Below are 14,836 nucleotides of genomic sequence, written 5' to 3'. Positions count from 1 at the left end.
TTAGATGAGGAGTATAAAATTAATTTAATTGCTGATGACATATTGGTGTATTTAACAAATCCAGCTCAGTCTCTTTTGCATTTGAAGGAATGTTTAATACAATATGGATGTCTTTCTGGATATAAAGTTAAATGGTAAAAAAGTGAAATATTACTGGTAAGTGAAGGAGATTATTCAGTTTATAAGAATATTATTAATTTGAAGTGAACTGATCAAGTTAAATATCTGGGTATAATTTTGAAAGTTAATTATCAATCTTTATATAAATTAAATTATGCTCCGTTAATGAAAAAAATTAAAACTGATTTGATTAAATGGAAAGATTTACCTATTAATTTAATGGGAAGGATAAATACAATTAAGATGAATATCTTTCCGCGTATACAATATTTGTTTCAATCTATTCTGTATTTACATGATAACATTTTTTTTGAGATTTAAATAAAATGGTTAGGGAGTTTTTAGGGAGGGGTAAATTTTTGAGAGTAGCTTTGAATAAATTAACTTGGAAATATGAGCTAGGAGGATTACGTTTACCACATTTTCAAAATTATTATGAAACAGCCCAACTTAAATTTATCAGTTTATTGATGGATGTGGTACGCCTCCTAGTTGGGCTGAAATTGAGATGACAAGTATTTCTGAATTTGAAATACATCAATTTTTGTTTAGGTGGAATATGAATTTGTTACAACAATATATGTGCCTATACTAAAACATTTAATGAAGTTATGGATAAAGAAAAATAAAATGATAGGTTCTAGGGGTAAATTATTGGCTTTGACTCTGTTGTATAATAATCAACTTATTTCTTTTTCAATACATAATCAAAATTTATTGCATTGCAGATTTAAAGGTGTGAAAAATTTGGGAGATTGTTTTAAAGAGGCTAAGTTTTTATCTTTTAATCAGATGAGGGAAGATTTTGGTATTGATAGGAATTCTTTATTTATTATCAAATTTGATCTTTGGGAAAATGTATGTTTGGTGGAGATATGATTTTACCTAAAATGACTAAATTTGAGACTTCTCTTATGATGCTACCAGAGAAGGGTTACATTTCATTTATGGATATTTTTTAAAAACCTTGTTCAAAAAACAAATAATATGACATGTACAGCAATTAAACATGAACATTTTTATATATATAAAAAAAAAAGAGAAAAAAAAAAGAAAAAAAATGACCCCCCCCTTCAGCCAAATATTATCTAAGGAGAGCCATAAAAAAAGAAGACAGAATATTAAAAAAAAGTTAAATATACATATTAAAATCTAATCAATATAAATTGAAATGTAAATATTCAGAGTATAACAGCCACTTATTGGATGGATAAAAAGGGTTGGGATAGATCTGGAATTAAATGGGAAGCGGATATCGGTTTTACTTTTATTGAGGAGGATTGGTTAGATATCTGTTATGATAGTGTAACTAGATTGATAAATGCATATTATGTAATGATTAATTACAATTTTTAACATCAATTATATTTGACACCTGAAAAATTAAAAAAATATGGTTTTAATGAATCAGATTTGTGTTTTAGATGTGGTGATACAGTTGGAACTTTTTTCATGCTGTTTGGTCATGTATACATATACAATCTTTTTGGAAGAAAATTCAATATCAGTACAAGATTAAAATAGTTTTAGATCCAACAGTATTTTTATTGGGTAATTTGCAACCTCTGAAAGGCTTGGAGTTAGATAAGTTTCAGCTTCCTTTTGTATATTTAGCTTTATCCATAGCAAAAAAAATGTATTGCTCGTATCTGGAAAGATACAAATATGATTGATATTAATATATGGCATAATGAGATGAAATATTGTTTAATGATGAAAAAAATTACGTGTTTCACGTGATAATTATAATTGTTTTATTATTATTAATAAGTGGCTGTTATACTCAGAATATTTACATTTCAATTTATATTGATTAGATTTTAACATGTATATTTGACTTTTAAAAAATATTCTTTTTTCTTTTTTTATGGCTCTCCTGAGATAATATTTGGCTGAAGGGGGGGGGGGATCTTTTTTTTTCTCTTTTTTTTTATATATATAAAAAATGTTCATGTTCATGTTTAATTGTTGTATATGTCATATATTATATGTTTTTTGAACAAATAAATAAAGTTAAAAAAAAATCTCTGGATCAAAAATGTTCACTTACACATACTTCTATCATACATCGTATCTAATTTTCTAATAGGAAATCCAGAATGGCTCTCTTCTCTAGATGCTACCTCTATATATTAATTTAGAAAACTTTCCTGAACACATTTGACAAATTCCAAGACATCCAGCCTTCTACAGTATGGGAGTCCCAGTCAATATGTGGATAGTTAAAATCTTCTATCACAACCTCATGTTTCCTGCAGCTATTTGCTGTTTCTCTACAGATTTACTCCTTCAATTCTCACTGACTATTAGGGCAGTCTATAATACAATCCCATTAGTGTGATCATACCTTTCATGTTCCTCAGCTCCACCCATATAGCCTCAGTGGACAAGCCCTCTGGTCTGTCCTGCCTGAGGACAGCTGTGATATTTTACTTGATGAGCAATGCCACTCCTCTCCCTTTAATTATCATCTGAAACAACAGAACCCTGGAACATTGAGCTGTCAGTCCTGCCCCTCCTGCAACCAAGTCTCACTAATGGCCACAATGTCATAATTCCATGTGCTAGTCCATGCTCTCAGCTCGTCTGCCTTTCCTACAATACTTCTTGCATTTAAATAGATGGACTTGAGAAAATGTGCACCAAATACAACCTTTTGACTTCTGACATTTCATGCAATCTTTACTTCATCTTTTTTCTTCCCACTCCCCTATTCTCTGGCACTCTGGTTCCAAACTCCCTGCAAATCAAGTTTAAACGCCCTGGAGTGGCACTAGGAGACCTTCCCACAAAGATATTTGTCCCTCTGCTGTTCAGGTGCAATCGTCCCGTCCAAACAAGATCCACCTTCCCTGGAAGAGAGCCCAATTATCCAGAAACCTGAAGCCCTCCCTCCTGCATCATCCCTTTAGCAACATGTTAAGCTGCATTATCCTCCTATTTTTAATCTCATTAGCACATGGCTCAGGTACCAATCCTGAGATCACAATCCTAAAGCCCCCATCCTTCACCTTAGCACCTAATGCCCTGAACACTCTTTGCAGACCTTCCTACCTACGTCATTGGTCTCTACATGGACTACAACACCTACTGGTCACCCTCCCTACTGAGAATGCCATGAACTCGATCAGAGAGATCTTGGACCCTGGCACAAAGGTGGCAGCATACCATCTGGGATACTCTATCTCTTCCACAGAACCTCTTATCTGTTTCCCTAGTTACGGAATTCCCTATCACTACAGCTCACCTCTACTCTTCCCACTTCTACTCCTCCCATCCCATCTTAGCCACAAGACGAGGCTCCATGCTGGAGACCTGATCGCCGTGGCTTGTCCCCGGTAGGTTGTTCGCTCAACAATACTTGCTACTGATGGGAACAGTCACAGGGGTACTCTGCAAAGTATAAAGAGATGAAGTAATGTCCATGAGGGTGGGGGGGGGGGAAGGAGTTGGGGTAGAAACAGGGGTGAGGATAAGGGGTAATGGGGATATTTTGGTATTGTTGCTCATTAATCTGCAAGGTTACAAGCAATATAATCTTTCCATTAAATATACAAAAGTGCTGTAGAAACTCAGCATGTCCCACAGCATCCATAGGAGTCAAAGATGTATCACAAAAGTTTCGGGCCTGATCCCTTCATCCTGCATTATTGTTTTTTTCCAGAAACTTTTATTTTCTGGTCCCATTTTACAAATAATCAAATTTATTAAGGATAATTTCACAACTTCCCAGGATATCATTTGAATTTAAGACCAGGATAAGTACTTAGATCGCCATGGCATAATATACAGCAGAGCATGTGTTGGCAAATAGGACTGGGAAAATTGGGTACCTGATGGTCAGTATTAACTTGGCAGTCTGAATAGCCCATTCCTCTTCGATGCAAATATGATAATTTAGAACTACTTAGCTACAAAGTACAAGATAAAATATAAATACATTTATTTCAACTCAAAGATGACCAGTTCTGACAACATTAATGTTTTCAACCCATTTGAATTAAAAGTATTTGTTTAATCAATAAAGAGGTCAATATAGGAATCTCATCATCAACACATTTAAGATCTTCAATTCTGATACTGCTTGATAATTATTATTAAGTGAATGAAGGCGACATTTAATTCCACAAAGAAATTAAACCATTTGTGGGTTGGTGAGGATTTTACAATGGAAAAAAAATAAAAAGTAGTACACAGAATACAGAAGAAAAATCAAAAAACTTTCAAACTGAAATGTTAATTCTCTTTCTCTTTCCACAGATGCTGTCAAATTTGCTGAGTGTTTCCAGCATCTTTTGAAGAGAGGAAAGGTTAGACGCAAATAACACTAGAAAATAGCAGTATAGATTTCTCAAGCCTGCTCCAGCATTCATATTGATGATGGTTGATCTAATCTCTTCAGTGTCAGAAACTAGTAAGTTGAACCTTACTCAAAATATATTGAATTCCAAGGGGAACAGAATGGATAGGGAGAGGGAATAAGAAGAGATGCAAGGTAGTAACATCATTTCTCCAACTTTGTTTCAGAAAGGAAGTCTTTCGAGGCTGGGAAGAAGATCTTGTGTCTAACATCTCTATGTGTATAACAATTAAAGAAAGCAGGAGAACAAGGGAAAAGAAATGGGCTGCCCTGGTTTGAAACTCCACATTGCAAATCCATAAATCTATGTTGAAGCCTAGATTATTGAAAGGGAGATGGGGTGGGGGTAAAATGAAAGGGTAGGTCAGGCATCACAAATGCCCTTCCATTTTGAAAAACCACTTCCATTTTTCTGCTTGGAATTGGTCTGCATGCTCGAGGAGTTTCCATTTCAAACTTCAGAGGAAGGTTACAGACATCCTTTGGGTCATTGTTCAATCTCCTTTATGCCCAAGTCAGCACACCCAATGCTCAAATGTACTGGTCTTCAGATAGCACTTTCTCAAAGGTCCGCTAGTACTTCAAGGATGAATCTATTAAAAGAATCTATGAAACAGAGAATCTCCCCTTGGTGGACACTGCTACAGATTTGCTGCATTTCATTCGACTCAAAATTGACTCTGGATATTTTGTCCATTTTCTCTCTGTCCTCAAACTAACAAACTCTTGTTAGTATATGAGTACATTTTGCTAATTGTTTATTCTTAACGTTTAAGTCAATGCAGTGGACATTGATTGATGTACAGATGTAATTAAAAAGTGTTTGCGTAATATGCCCCCGGGTTGCATGAGAAATTAAAGTTCAGTATTTAAGAAATAATTATTCCTAATTTGATAATTAATCACTGTATATAACTCCTAATTGAGTGATCATATGCCACAAAGTCAATCCACTTAAATCTTTTGAAACTAATTCTGTCAAAGCTGTATCATTCTATTGCTTCAGTGATTTTTTTTCCCGCAACAGATATTGAGGACCTGGTTAAGAAGGAGGTGCTCAGCAGAAAAGTCAGCAGAGAATCAACAAGGTACTTGAGGAGCATAAGAACTGCAAGAAAATACTTAAGGAAATCCAGAGGCGAAAGGAAGGCATGAGATTGTTCTGGCAGACAAGACAAAGGAAAATCCAAAAAAATTATGGGCTGATGTTGGAAGGTATCATAGGAGGTCAGATATACAGTACTTGGATTGTCAGGACTGACTAGGCATACTCAAAATGGCTTTGTGCATGGCAAGTCATGTCTAAATAATCGTAATAGTTTTTTTTTGCAGAGGTTACTAAAAACTTTAAAGGAAAGCCAGTGAGTGTTGTCCATTTGGACTTTAGTAAGGCCTTTGGCAAGGACCCACATGGAAGATTGCACAACAAGGTTCAGTCACTTAGCATCCAGGATGAGCTAGTAAATTGGATTTGATGTTGACTTTGATGGAAAAGCCAGAAGATCATTGTTCTGACTGGAGATCTGTGACGAGTGGAGTGCCTCAGGCATCAGTGCTGGGTCCATTGTTGTTTGTCATCTACACCAGCAATCTGGATGACAATGAGGTAAATTTGAATAGCAACTCTGTAGATGATATCAAAATTGGGGATGTAGTGAACAGCAAGGAAGGCTCTCAAAACTTTCAGCAGGATCTGGAACAGCTGGAAAAATAAGTTGTAAAACAGCAGATGGAATTTAATGCAGGCAAGTGTGAGGTGTTGCACTTTCAGAAGACAAACTTGGGTAGGACTCACACAGTGAACTATAGGGATTAAAAGAATAGAAAATTGTTTTGCAGGAAGTAGATTCCATTCTACTCTGTCGAAGGCCTTTTCTGCGTCTAAAGCAACTGCTACTGCAGGTGCTTTATTTCCTTCTACTGCATGAATTAAGTTAATAAATTTACAAATATTGTCTGTTGTGCGTCTTTTTTTGATAAATCCAGTTTGGTCTAAATTTACCATTTTCGGTACGTGTTCTGCTAATCTGTTTGCTAATAGTTTAGCTATTATCTTATAATCTGTGTTTAGCAGAGATATTGGTCTATATGACGCTGGTGAGAGTGGATCTTTCCCTTGTTTTAGTATTACTGTAATTATTGCTGTTTTACATGAATCTGGTAAGCTTTGTGTTTCATGAATCTGGTTGATTACATCCAGGAGGGGCGGCATTAATAAGTCTTTAAATGTTTTGTAGAATTCTATTGGAAATCCATCCTCTCCCGGTGTCTTATTATTTGGTAATTTTTTTTATTATCTCTTGTATTTCTACTGTTCCAAATGGTTCTGTTAATTTGTTTTGTTCCTCTATTTGTAGTTTTGGTAGTTCAATTTTAGTCAAAAATTCATCTATTTTCCCTTCTTTCCCTTCGTTTTCAGTTCGGTATAATTGTTCATAGAATTCTCTAAAGTTTTCCTTAATTTCTTTTGGATTATATGTGATTTGTTTGTCTTTTTTCCTTGATGCCAATACCATTTTCTTAGCTTGTTCTGTCTTAAGCTGCCATGCTAGGATTTTGTGCGTTTTTTCACCTAGTTCATAATATTTCTGTTTTGTCTTCATTATATTCTTCTCTACCTTATATGTTTGTAATGTTTCATATTTTATTTTTTTATCCGCCAATTCTCTTCTTTTAGTTGTATCTTCCTTCATTGCTAATTTTTTTTCTATGTTTACTATTTCCCTTTCCAACTGCTCTGTTTCCTGATTATAGTCCTTCTTCATCTTGGTTACATAACTTATTATTTGCCCTCTAATGAATGCTTTCATTGCATCCCATAGTATAAACTTATCTTCCACTGATTCCGTATTTACTTCAAAATACATTTTTAATTGTTTTTCAATAAATTCTCTAAAATCCTGTCTTTTAAGTAGCATGGGGTTTAATCTCCATCTATACATTCTTGGAGGGATGTCCTCTAGCTTTACTGTCAATATTAAGGGTGAATGGTCCGATAGTATTCTCGCTTTATATTCTGTTTTTCTTACTCTATCCTGCATACTAGCTGATAACAAAAATAGGTCTATTCTTCAGTATGTTTTATGTCTCGCCGAGTAGTATGAGTATTCCTTTTCTTTTGGGTTTTGTTTCCTCCATATTTCCAAAAGTTTCATTTCTTGCATTGATTTAATTATAAATTTGGTTACTTTGTTCTTTCTGTTAATTTTTTTCCCCGTTTTATCCATATTTGGATCCAAATTCAGGTTGAAATCCCCTCCTATTAGTATGTTCCCTTGCGTATTAGCTACCTTCAAAAAATCAGGGTATTGAGTACAGAAGTTAAAATGTCATGTTGGAGTTGTGCAAGACCTAAGCTAGGCCAAATTGGGAGTTTTATGTGCTAATTTGGCTACCAGCCTGCAGGAAAAGTGTCAAGCAGATTGAAAGAGCGCAGAAAGAAAAGTAAAATAAAAATGATTCAATCACAAACTAATCATGCTTATTATTTGACGACATCGAAGCAATCGCGATAGTGAAAAATTGAACAGGTTCCCTGGAATATCAGAGAATGAAGGGAGATTTGAGAACAAGGGTATATAAAATTATGAGTGGTATAGATAATTTAAACAGACATTTTCCACTAAGGTTGGGTGAGCCAAGAACTAAAGGACATGGGTTAAGGGTGACAGGTTCAAGGGGAACAGTAGGGAAAAACTTCTTCACTCAGAGGGTGTTGAGAGTGTGGGATGAGCTGCCAACGGAAATGATGGATGCAGGTTCGATTTTGATGTTTAAAAGATTAGTGAGGTGATGGTAAGGGTACAGGTCAATGGGACAACCTTTCCTGCCCAACCTTTTCCCATAGCTTAGCCCCCCCCCACCCCATCCTGACTCCTGGCAAGAAGGTGGTAAATGCAGCTCAGCACATCATACCCTCTCCTCCATCTACACCTGTCATTGCCTCACAAAGCCCTGCTACTACTGTTTGCATGTTAGAATTGATTTGTTGGACTGTTTGCTAAACAAACATTTTTCACTTTACCAGATATCATGGGATAACATGAATTTGATGTTTCTCTCCTCATCTTGCTACTCCATACTAGCATTTTCAAATTTCCCCTCACACCCACTCATTTCTATCTCTGTCCATGGTTCAAATATGCTTTAACACAGCAGGCCTTTCACTCAAGTAATGGCAATATTCCTTATTCTCAATCTTTCCAAGAACCTCAAGTGTGAGGATGTATTTTTTTTCCTAACTACAATTTACTATTTTTAAAATTAATACTTTCACACATCAATTAATTATAGATTTGAAATCATGTGTCAATCTTTTCAATTTTGAGGGTATCCTCCACTCATCTTTGATAATATCCTTAACTCTATGCTCAGATTAAAATTAAAAACTATTTCTCCTTCTGATTCCCAATACTTGTTCACGTACTTCAAATTCATTACCATGTGGAGTAAAAATATCAGTATTCATTTTATAATGTCCAATAAAACAAAATCAGTTATTGATTCTTCGATTCTATCAGTTTGGTTATTTCCATTATTTCAAGATTGAACAACATTCAAATGCAGTGGAGGAACCACAGAATTTTGCTTTATTGTAACATCTTTGTGATAATTTTGCTTCCTATTATAATAGCAGTCATGAACACGAACCATGGCAACTTCTTATAAAGGAATTTCCTGCTTATGAACTTCCAAGTACATAGAAAATTAGCTGCTGGATATTTCACTCCATTCTGTTGACAGCATGTGTTCTTGTTAATTGCCATGTGCCCAGGCATTCTGGTTAGGAGATTAGGATTGGATAGAAACTATTATTTGCAAAGTGAGGACATTCAAATCCTAAACATTTTACAAGCCAGATCATAACATAACATAACAATTTACAGCATGGAAACAGGCCATTAGGCCCTTCTAGTCCGCACCGAACCAAACACCCCTCTCTAGTCCCACCTCCCTGCACAATGCCCATAACCCTCCATCTTCTTCTCATCCATATATCTGTCCAACCTTTTCTTAAATAATACAATTGACTCCGCCGCCACTATTTCTCCCGGAAGCTCATTCCACACGTCTACCACTCTCTGAGTAAAGAAGTGTCCCCTCATGTTATCTCTAAACATCTGCCCCTTAATTCTTAACTCATCTCCTCTTGTTTTAATCTTTCCTCCTCTTAACGGAAATAGTCTATCCACATCCACTCTGTCTATCCCTTTCATAATCTTAAATACTTCTATCAAATCCCCTTTCAACCTTCTACGCTCCAAACAATAAAGACCTAATCTGTCCAATCTCTCCCTATTTTCTAGATGCTTAAACCCAGGTAACATTCTGGTAAACCTTCTCTGCACTCTTTCCACTCTGTTTATATCCTTCCTATAATTAGGCGACCAGAACTGCACACAGAACTCCAAATTAGGCCGCACCAACGTCTTATACAGTCTCAACATCACCTCCCAACTCCTATATTCCATGCAATGATTGATAAAGGCCAGCATACTAAAAGCCTTCTTCACCACCCTATTCACGTGAGTTTCTACCTTCAGGGAATGATGTACCGTTACTCCTAAATCTTTTTGCTCTTCTGTATTCATCAATGCTCTCCCATTTACCACGTATGTCCTGTTCTGATTCTTCTTACCAAAATGAAGCACCTCACACTCATCACCACACAAGACCAGTGTGACCACTTTTCATATTTTGCTACCACTGGATAGGAATGATACTCAATTCTAATAGTCTTAAGAAAGCTACCAACATCACACAAAAAAAAATCAACCTGCCGCTACTTTCAGCCAGAATGGATAGAAGGATGAAATCTGGCTCCTCTAGGTTGAAGAATAGTTTATTTCCATTAGCTATCAGGCTCTTGAATCTCCTCACACTAACTTCACCATAACATGACTTTATAGTGTCTAAAAATCTATCCCCACTAGTGATTCAGCTGATTATTTATTCACTACAACCAACTGTGAATCTTTATTATTTATTTTTCCTTAAGATGCAGGAGCAGACAGGCCATTCAACTCATTGAGTCAGCTCTACCATGGAGAAGCTTGTATGGTCCTGTGATCCTGGTAGGGTGAAGTCCCCAAGAAAGAACAATCCAACCAAGTCCTCATCGGTGGAACAGGTGGACAAAATCACTCTGAACTCAAGGACTGCGAAGGTGGACCAAGGCTGCAACAAATCCATCAACTCCAATTGTTTCCATGCCATTGGAATTAGTTGTGAAGTATCACGTGCTTCTTGGAGTGCAATATCAAGTACACTTAAAAACAAATACACGCACAGGCATCTTCACTCTGTGGATCAACAGAACAAAGGCCATCATCCTCGACCTTGAGGGATATTCATGGCTGATGCATTTTGGCTCTCAATACTCATTCTCTTGCCTTCTTCCCATAACCTTTGACATGCTTACAAATCAAGAATCTATTAAACTCTATTTTAAATATGCCCATGGCTAACTAGCAATGAATTCCAGATTCAACACCCTCTTGCTGAAGACATTTCTCATCTCTGTTCTAAAAGGGTATCATTTTATTCTGAGGCTGTGCCCTCGAGTCCTAGACTGAAGAAGCATCTTCCCCACATCGTTTTTATCCAGCTTTCAGTATTCATGAGATTGCCTCTCATCCTTCTAAATACCAGCAAGTACATGACCAGAACTATTAAACATTCCTCATATGTTAACCCTTTCATCTCTGGGATCATTCTCACAAACCTCTGGACCCTCTCGAACGCCAGCACGTCCATCTTTACGTAAGGTGCCCAAAACTGTTCACAATCCTCCAAAAGTGTTCTGACCAACACCTTCTAAAACCTCAGCACTGCATCCTTGCTTCTATATATCAGGCCTCTCAAAATGAATGCCAACATTGCATTTGCCTTCCCCACCACCAAATCAACCTCAGAGTTGATCTTTAGGGAATCCTGAACAAAGACTTTGGACCTCTGCTTTCAGAATTCCCTCCCCCTTTTAAAAATAGTCTATTCCTTCTTCGAAAGCACTTGACTATACATTTCCCCACACAGTATTCCTCTTCCTTTTGTGTATTTTTTGCACTTGGGACAAGTCAGTGCAAGACTTTATTTAAATCTGTACATTGTACTTATGCATATGACAATAGACAAATGAATCTTGAACAGAGGAAGAAATAGGTACCAGCATCTGATGTGTGCATTATAAAGAATGAATTCTTCAGCTCGTTCTATACACTTCGACTAAAATTCTATTAAGGACTATTGAAAATATGGACTATATCTGGTTAATGGACCAGACACCCACTTAGTTAATTGTATGTTATAATTAATCTGATTCGGAACCCAGATGCTCCAGTCTCACCCCCACCCACCTCAAATAAGCACACACGTTGGAGATCAAAATATTTCCAAATTGACTGGCGACCATATGCTTCCATTCCAACTGGTAGATAGAAGAGAGAGAAAAAAAATAGAAACTCAACCATATCCTTGGAGAAACGGTCGATCAAACCAAACTGAACTTGAACGGAGTGGAAAAGGAGCCATCACGTTTCATTAAAAAAATGATTCAATCACAAACAAATCGTGCTTGTTACCTGAGGACATCGAAGCAATCCTATCCATATCAAGTATATAGAATACTTCCAAAGGCACAAATGCTTATTTTTAATAAACTTACTCGAATCAATCTGCTCACAGCACTGATCCACTCGCCCACCCACCCACCCGCCCGCCCAAATCGTTTTCAATCGCTACTATCCTCGACACATTGATTCAACTGCTGAAAATGACCAAGTGGAATCATTGATACGAGATATTGATATTAGATACACGAGATTCACCATGGATCCTTTCTAAACTACACTAAGGTCTTTCAGATCAGGATCTATTAATAAATGTGCGTGTCATCTGCTGACCTGTGTAATCTGTCGAAGGCAGATCAACGCTGAAATATGACAGACTTTTCAAAGTCCAGCTTCCCTTTTAAAAACAAAACACATTTGGGTGGTTGGGTACAAAATTCACCACCGATGGGGGTTGTGGCCAAATCTCAGCTTGTTTTTCTTTTGTTCAAGAGACCGCACATCCCCGTCTTCTCGCTGAACATCCCTCACAAAACACCCCCAAAAGAGTGTGCAGTGCCTGAATGTCCGGGGCGACTCGCGATTGCGACCGAGGGATCCCCATGCAGACAGCCGACCAAATCCGTGTTCCCCTCCCCTGCCCGTACTCACTGGGGGGTCACCTCCAGTGGCTCCGATTCTCCTGCTCGCAATTCACGAGGCGGACAGCCGAACGTTCCAACCTATTGTTCCTCCGTGCGCTTAACGTTCTTACCCAGCTGGCTCAACGGTGCAAGAACTCAATAATCCAGCCCCCCCCCCTCCCCCTCCCCCTCCCTTCCCTTCCCTTCCCGGCAAGTCGCAAGCGTTCTGCCCATGCGCAGGGAGGGACTCGCGCGACCACGACGCAGAGAGCGTGGACTGAAACACCACCCCAATCGTAGCCGAGAATGGCAACGGTGCGCTTTCTCGGACTTGGTGCAAAATGGATGACGCACGCCACAAAATAATGGTTTCTGCTCATGAGGGATTGCTGTTGAAGGGTTGAGGGGGCAGAGCGGACCCCCCCTCCCCCCGGGGATCTTCCAATGTGAGGAAGGGACCGATTGGAGGCTGGAGTCGAGGCAGTGACGTGCGTGCGCTGGCGTCACGTGGCTCGGCTCAACGTGCCGCTGATGAGTGTGGGTGCGCCGCCCGCGGCTCAACAAACTGGGGTGAACCGATGGCTCCTCTGAGGAAAGGCGCTCTGACCGAGGAGGAGACCGAATTACTGAAAGTCGTTTCTGAAGGTAATCACGTGGCCTATCCCTTTTTCCAACGAGCTGTTTGATTCGATACTTCTTGCGTGAACTGTAACTATTTCTCACGGATTCCAGTGAATAGTCAGGGGAGCAATTAAAATACGAAGAGAGGCCCAACACAATGGATTAGGGATCGTCACAGATTTATATTTGAACCTAATTTGTTAACATCAGGAGTTAATGACGATTGAACCAATTCTCCCCCTCCCCGCTACATTAAAGCGTTGCTGAATTGGAAGGGTTAAAACAAAATGTTCTAGAACTTTTGTTATTGGGACACGTCGCACGTGTAGCAACAAACAGAAGTGCTGGGAAACCTCAGCAGGTTATGTGGTGTGTGTAGGAAGCAAAAGAGATAGAACCAACATTTCGGGCCTGAGCCCCTCAACATGGGCAGAAAGTAGGCAGGTGTTGTTTTATATATATATATATATAAAAAAAGAGGGGCGGGAGAACAAGCCAACAGGTGAGGAGGTAGAGTCAGGAAGTGGAAATCCAACTCTCTTGGGAATTAGTTAAAAAACTGGTTAAAATTGGTTAAGAGACCAAAACTAGAGTATTGGAAACTGTTTCAGAACTGTTTTTTTTTAATGTCACCAAAGATGGGGGAGAAACATGGCTGGCCTGTGGGAAATGCATGAAGAAAAAAAAACAAGGACAAGAAGTAAGGCCTACCACACAGATGGATCTGGGAACTATGGCATGAGCTCCTAGCCGAACGTTAAGGACTCCTAAGGCTGCTACTAGACAATTTGCAGCGCAATCCAAGCTGCAGTTATGGAAAGATGTTGACAAGGATGAAGAAGAGAGCATGTGCTGATCAAAAGAGAACAAAGAAGTTGGTGGGAAAGGTAGCCTTTTTTGAAACACTACCAACAGAAGGAAAATATGAGACAACTTTGGCCCAGTGTTGAAGAGAATCGAGAGGAAGAAGAGGAAATGATATAATCTATAACTACAAAAGGAGGTAGTAAACTTAAACTGCAAGTAAGACAGCAGAGGTTAAGTACTGAAGCATCAATGCTTATGAGAGAGTTGAAGCAAGTAAGATTGGATTAAAAAAAATCAGATGAATAAATACTTATGAATATATATGCACCTAATGTAGATGATGAAAAATGTATACAAATATTTCTTAATGAAGCAAATGCACACAAAAATATATTCATAGGTGGGATTTTAATTTTTGTTTCGATGCAATAACAAGGACAAAAGCAGCTAAAGCCACATTCCTATTAATGAATGATTTAAATTTAATAGATATATGGGGAAGAATCCATCCAAGAGAAAGACTATTCTTTTTATTCAAATAGACATCATTCTTATTCCAGGATAGAATTGTTTTAAATATCTGAACAACTTCAGGGTAGAATCCAACAAGTTGATTATAAGGCAAGAATTTTATTTGATCATTCTCCTTTGTTGTTGACAATAACAATCTTGGACAAAGAAGAATCAGCTTATAAATGGAGATTTAACTATGTTATTAAAAAGAAAATATTTTTGTG

General features: G+C 37.7%; 2 protein-coding genes across 9 annotated transcripts in view; one reads left to right on the top strand and one right to left on the bottom strand.

Moving 5' to 3' along the window:
• bzw2 (basic leucine zipper and W2 domains 2) overlaps window positions 1-12,852 on the bottom strand; it is a 99,548-nt gene extending 86,696 nt beyond the window's left edge. For 4 of the 6 annotated variants that reach the window (XM_069913778.1, XM_069913777.1, XM_069913775.1 and 1 more), the window contains exon 1: window positions 12,700-12,852. The gene's annotated coding sequence lies outside the window, so the exon portion shown is untranslated. Of the gene's footprint in view, window positions 1-12,381; window positions 12,446-12,699 lie in introns of all 6 variants that reach the window. The other 2 variants (XM_069913776.1, XM_069913780.1) reach the window with 2 other exon arrangements.
• A 62-nt stretch (window positions 12,853-12,914) lies between these two features.
• Window positions 12,915-14,836, top strand: part of ankmy2a (ankyrin repeat and MYND domain containing 2a) — a 61,424-nt gene continuing 59,502 nt past the window's right edge. The window contains exon 1 of one of the 3 annotated variants that reach the window (XM_069913774.1): window positions 12,915-13,316. In XM_069913774.1, coding sequence (XP_069769875.1) covers window positions 13,250-13,316 — 67 coding nt within the window. In that variant the 5' untranslated portion in view covers window positions 12,915-13,249. The remainder of the gene's footprint in view (window positions 13,317-14,836) is intronic. The other 2 variants (XM_069913771.1, XM_069913773.1) reach the window with 2 other exon arrangements.

This window comes from Narcine bancroftii, chromosome 1 (assembly GCF_036971445.1).
Source record: "Narcine bancroftii isolate sNarBan1 chromosome 1, sNarBan1.hap1, whole genome shotgun sequence".
NCBI lineage: Eukaryota > Metazoa > Chordata > Chondrichthyes > Torpediniformes > Narcinidae > Narcine > Narcine bancroftii.
The sequence above is the reverse complement of the archived record's forward strand: the minus strand, read 5'-3'. Positions and strand labels throughout refer to the sequence as shown.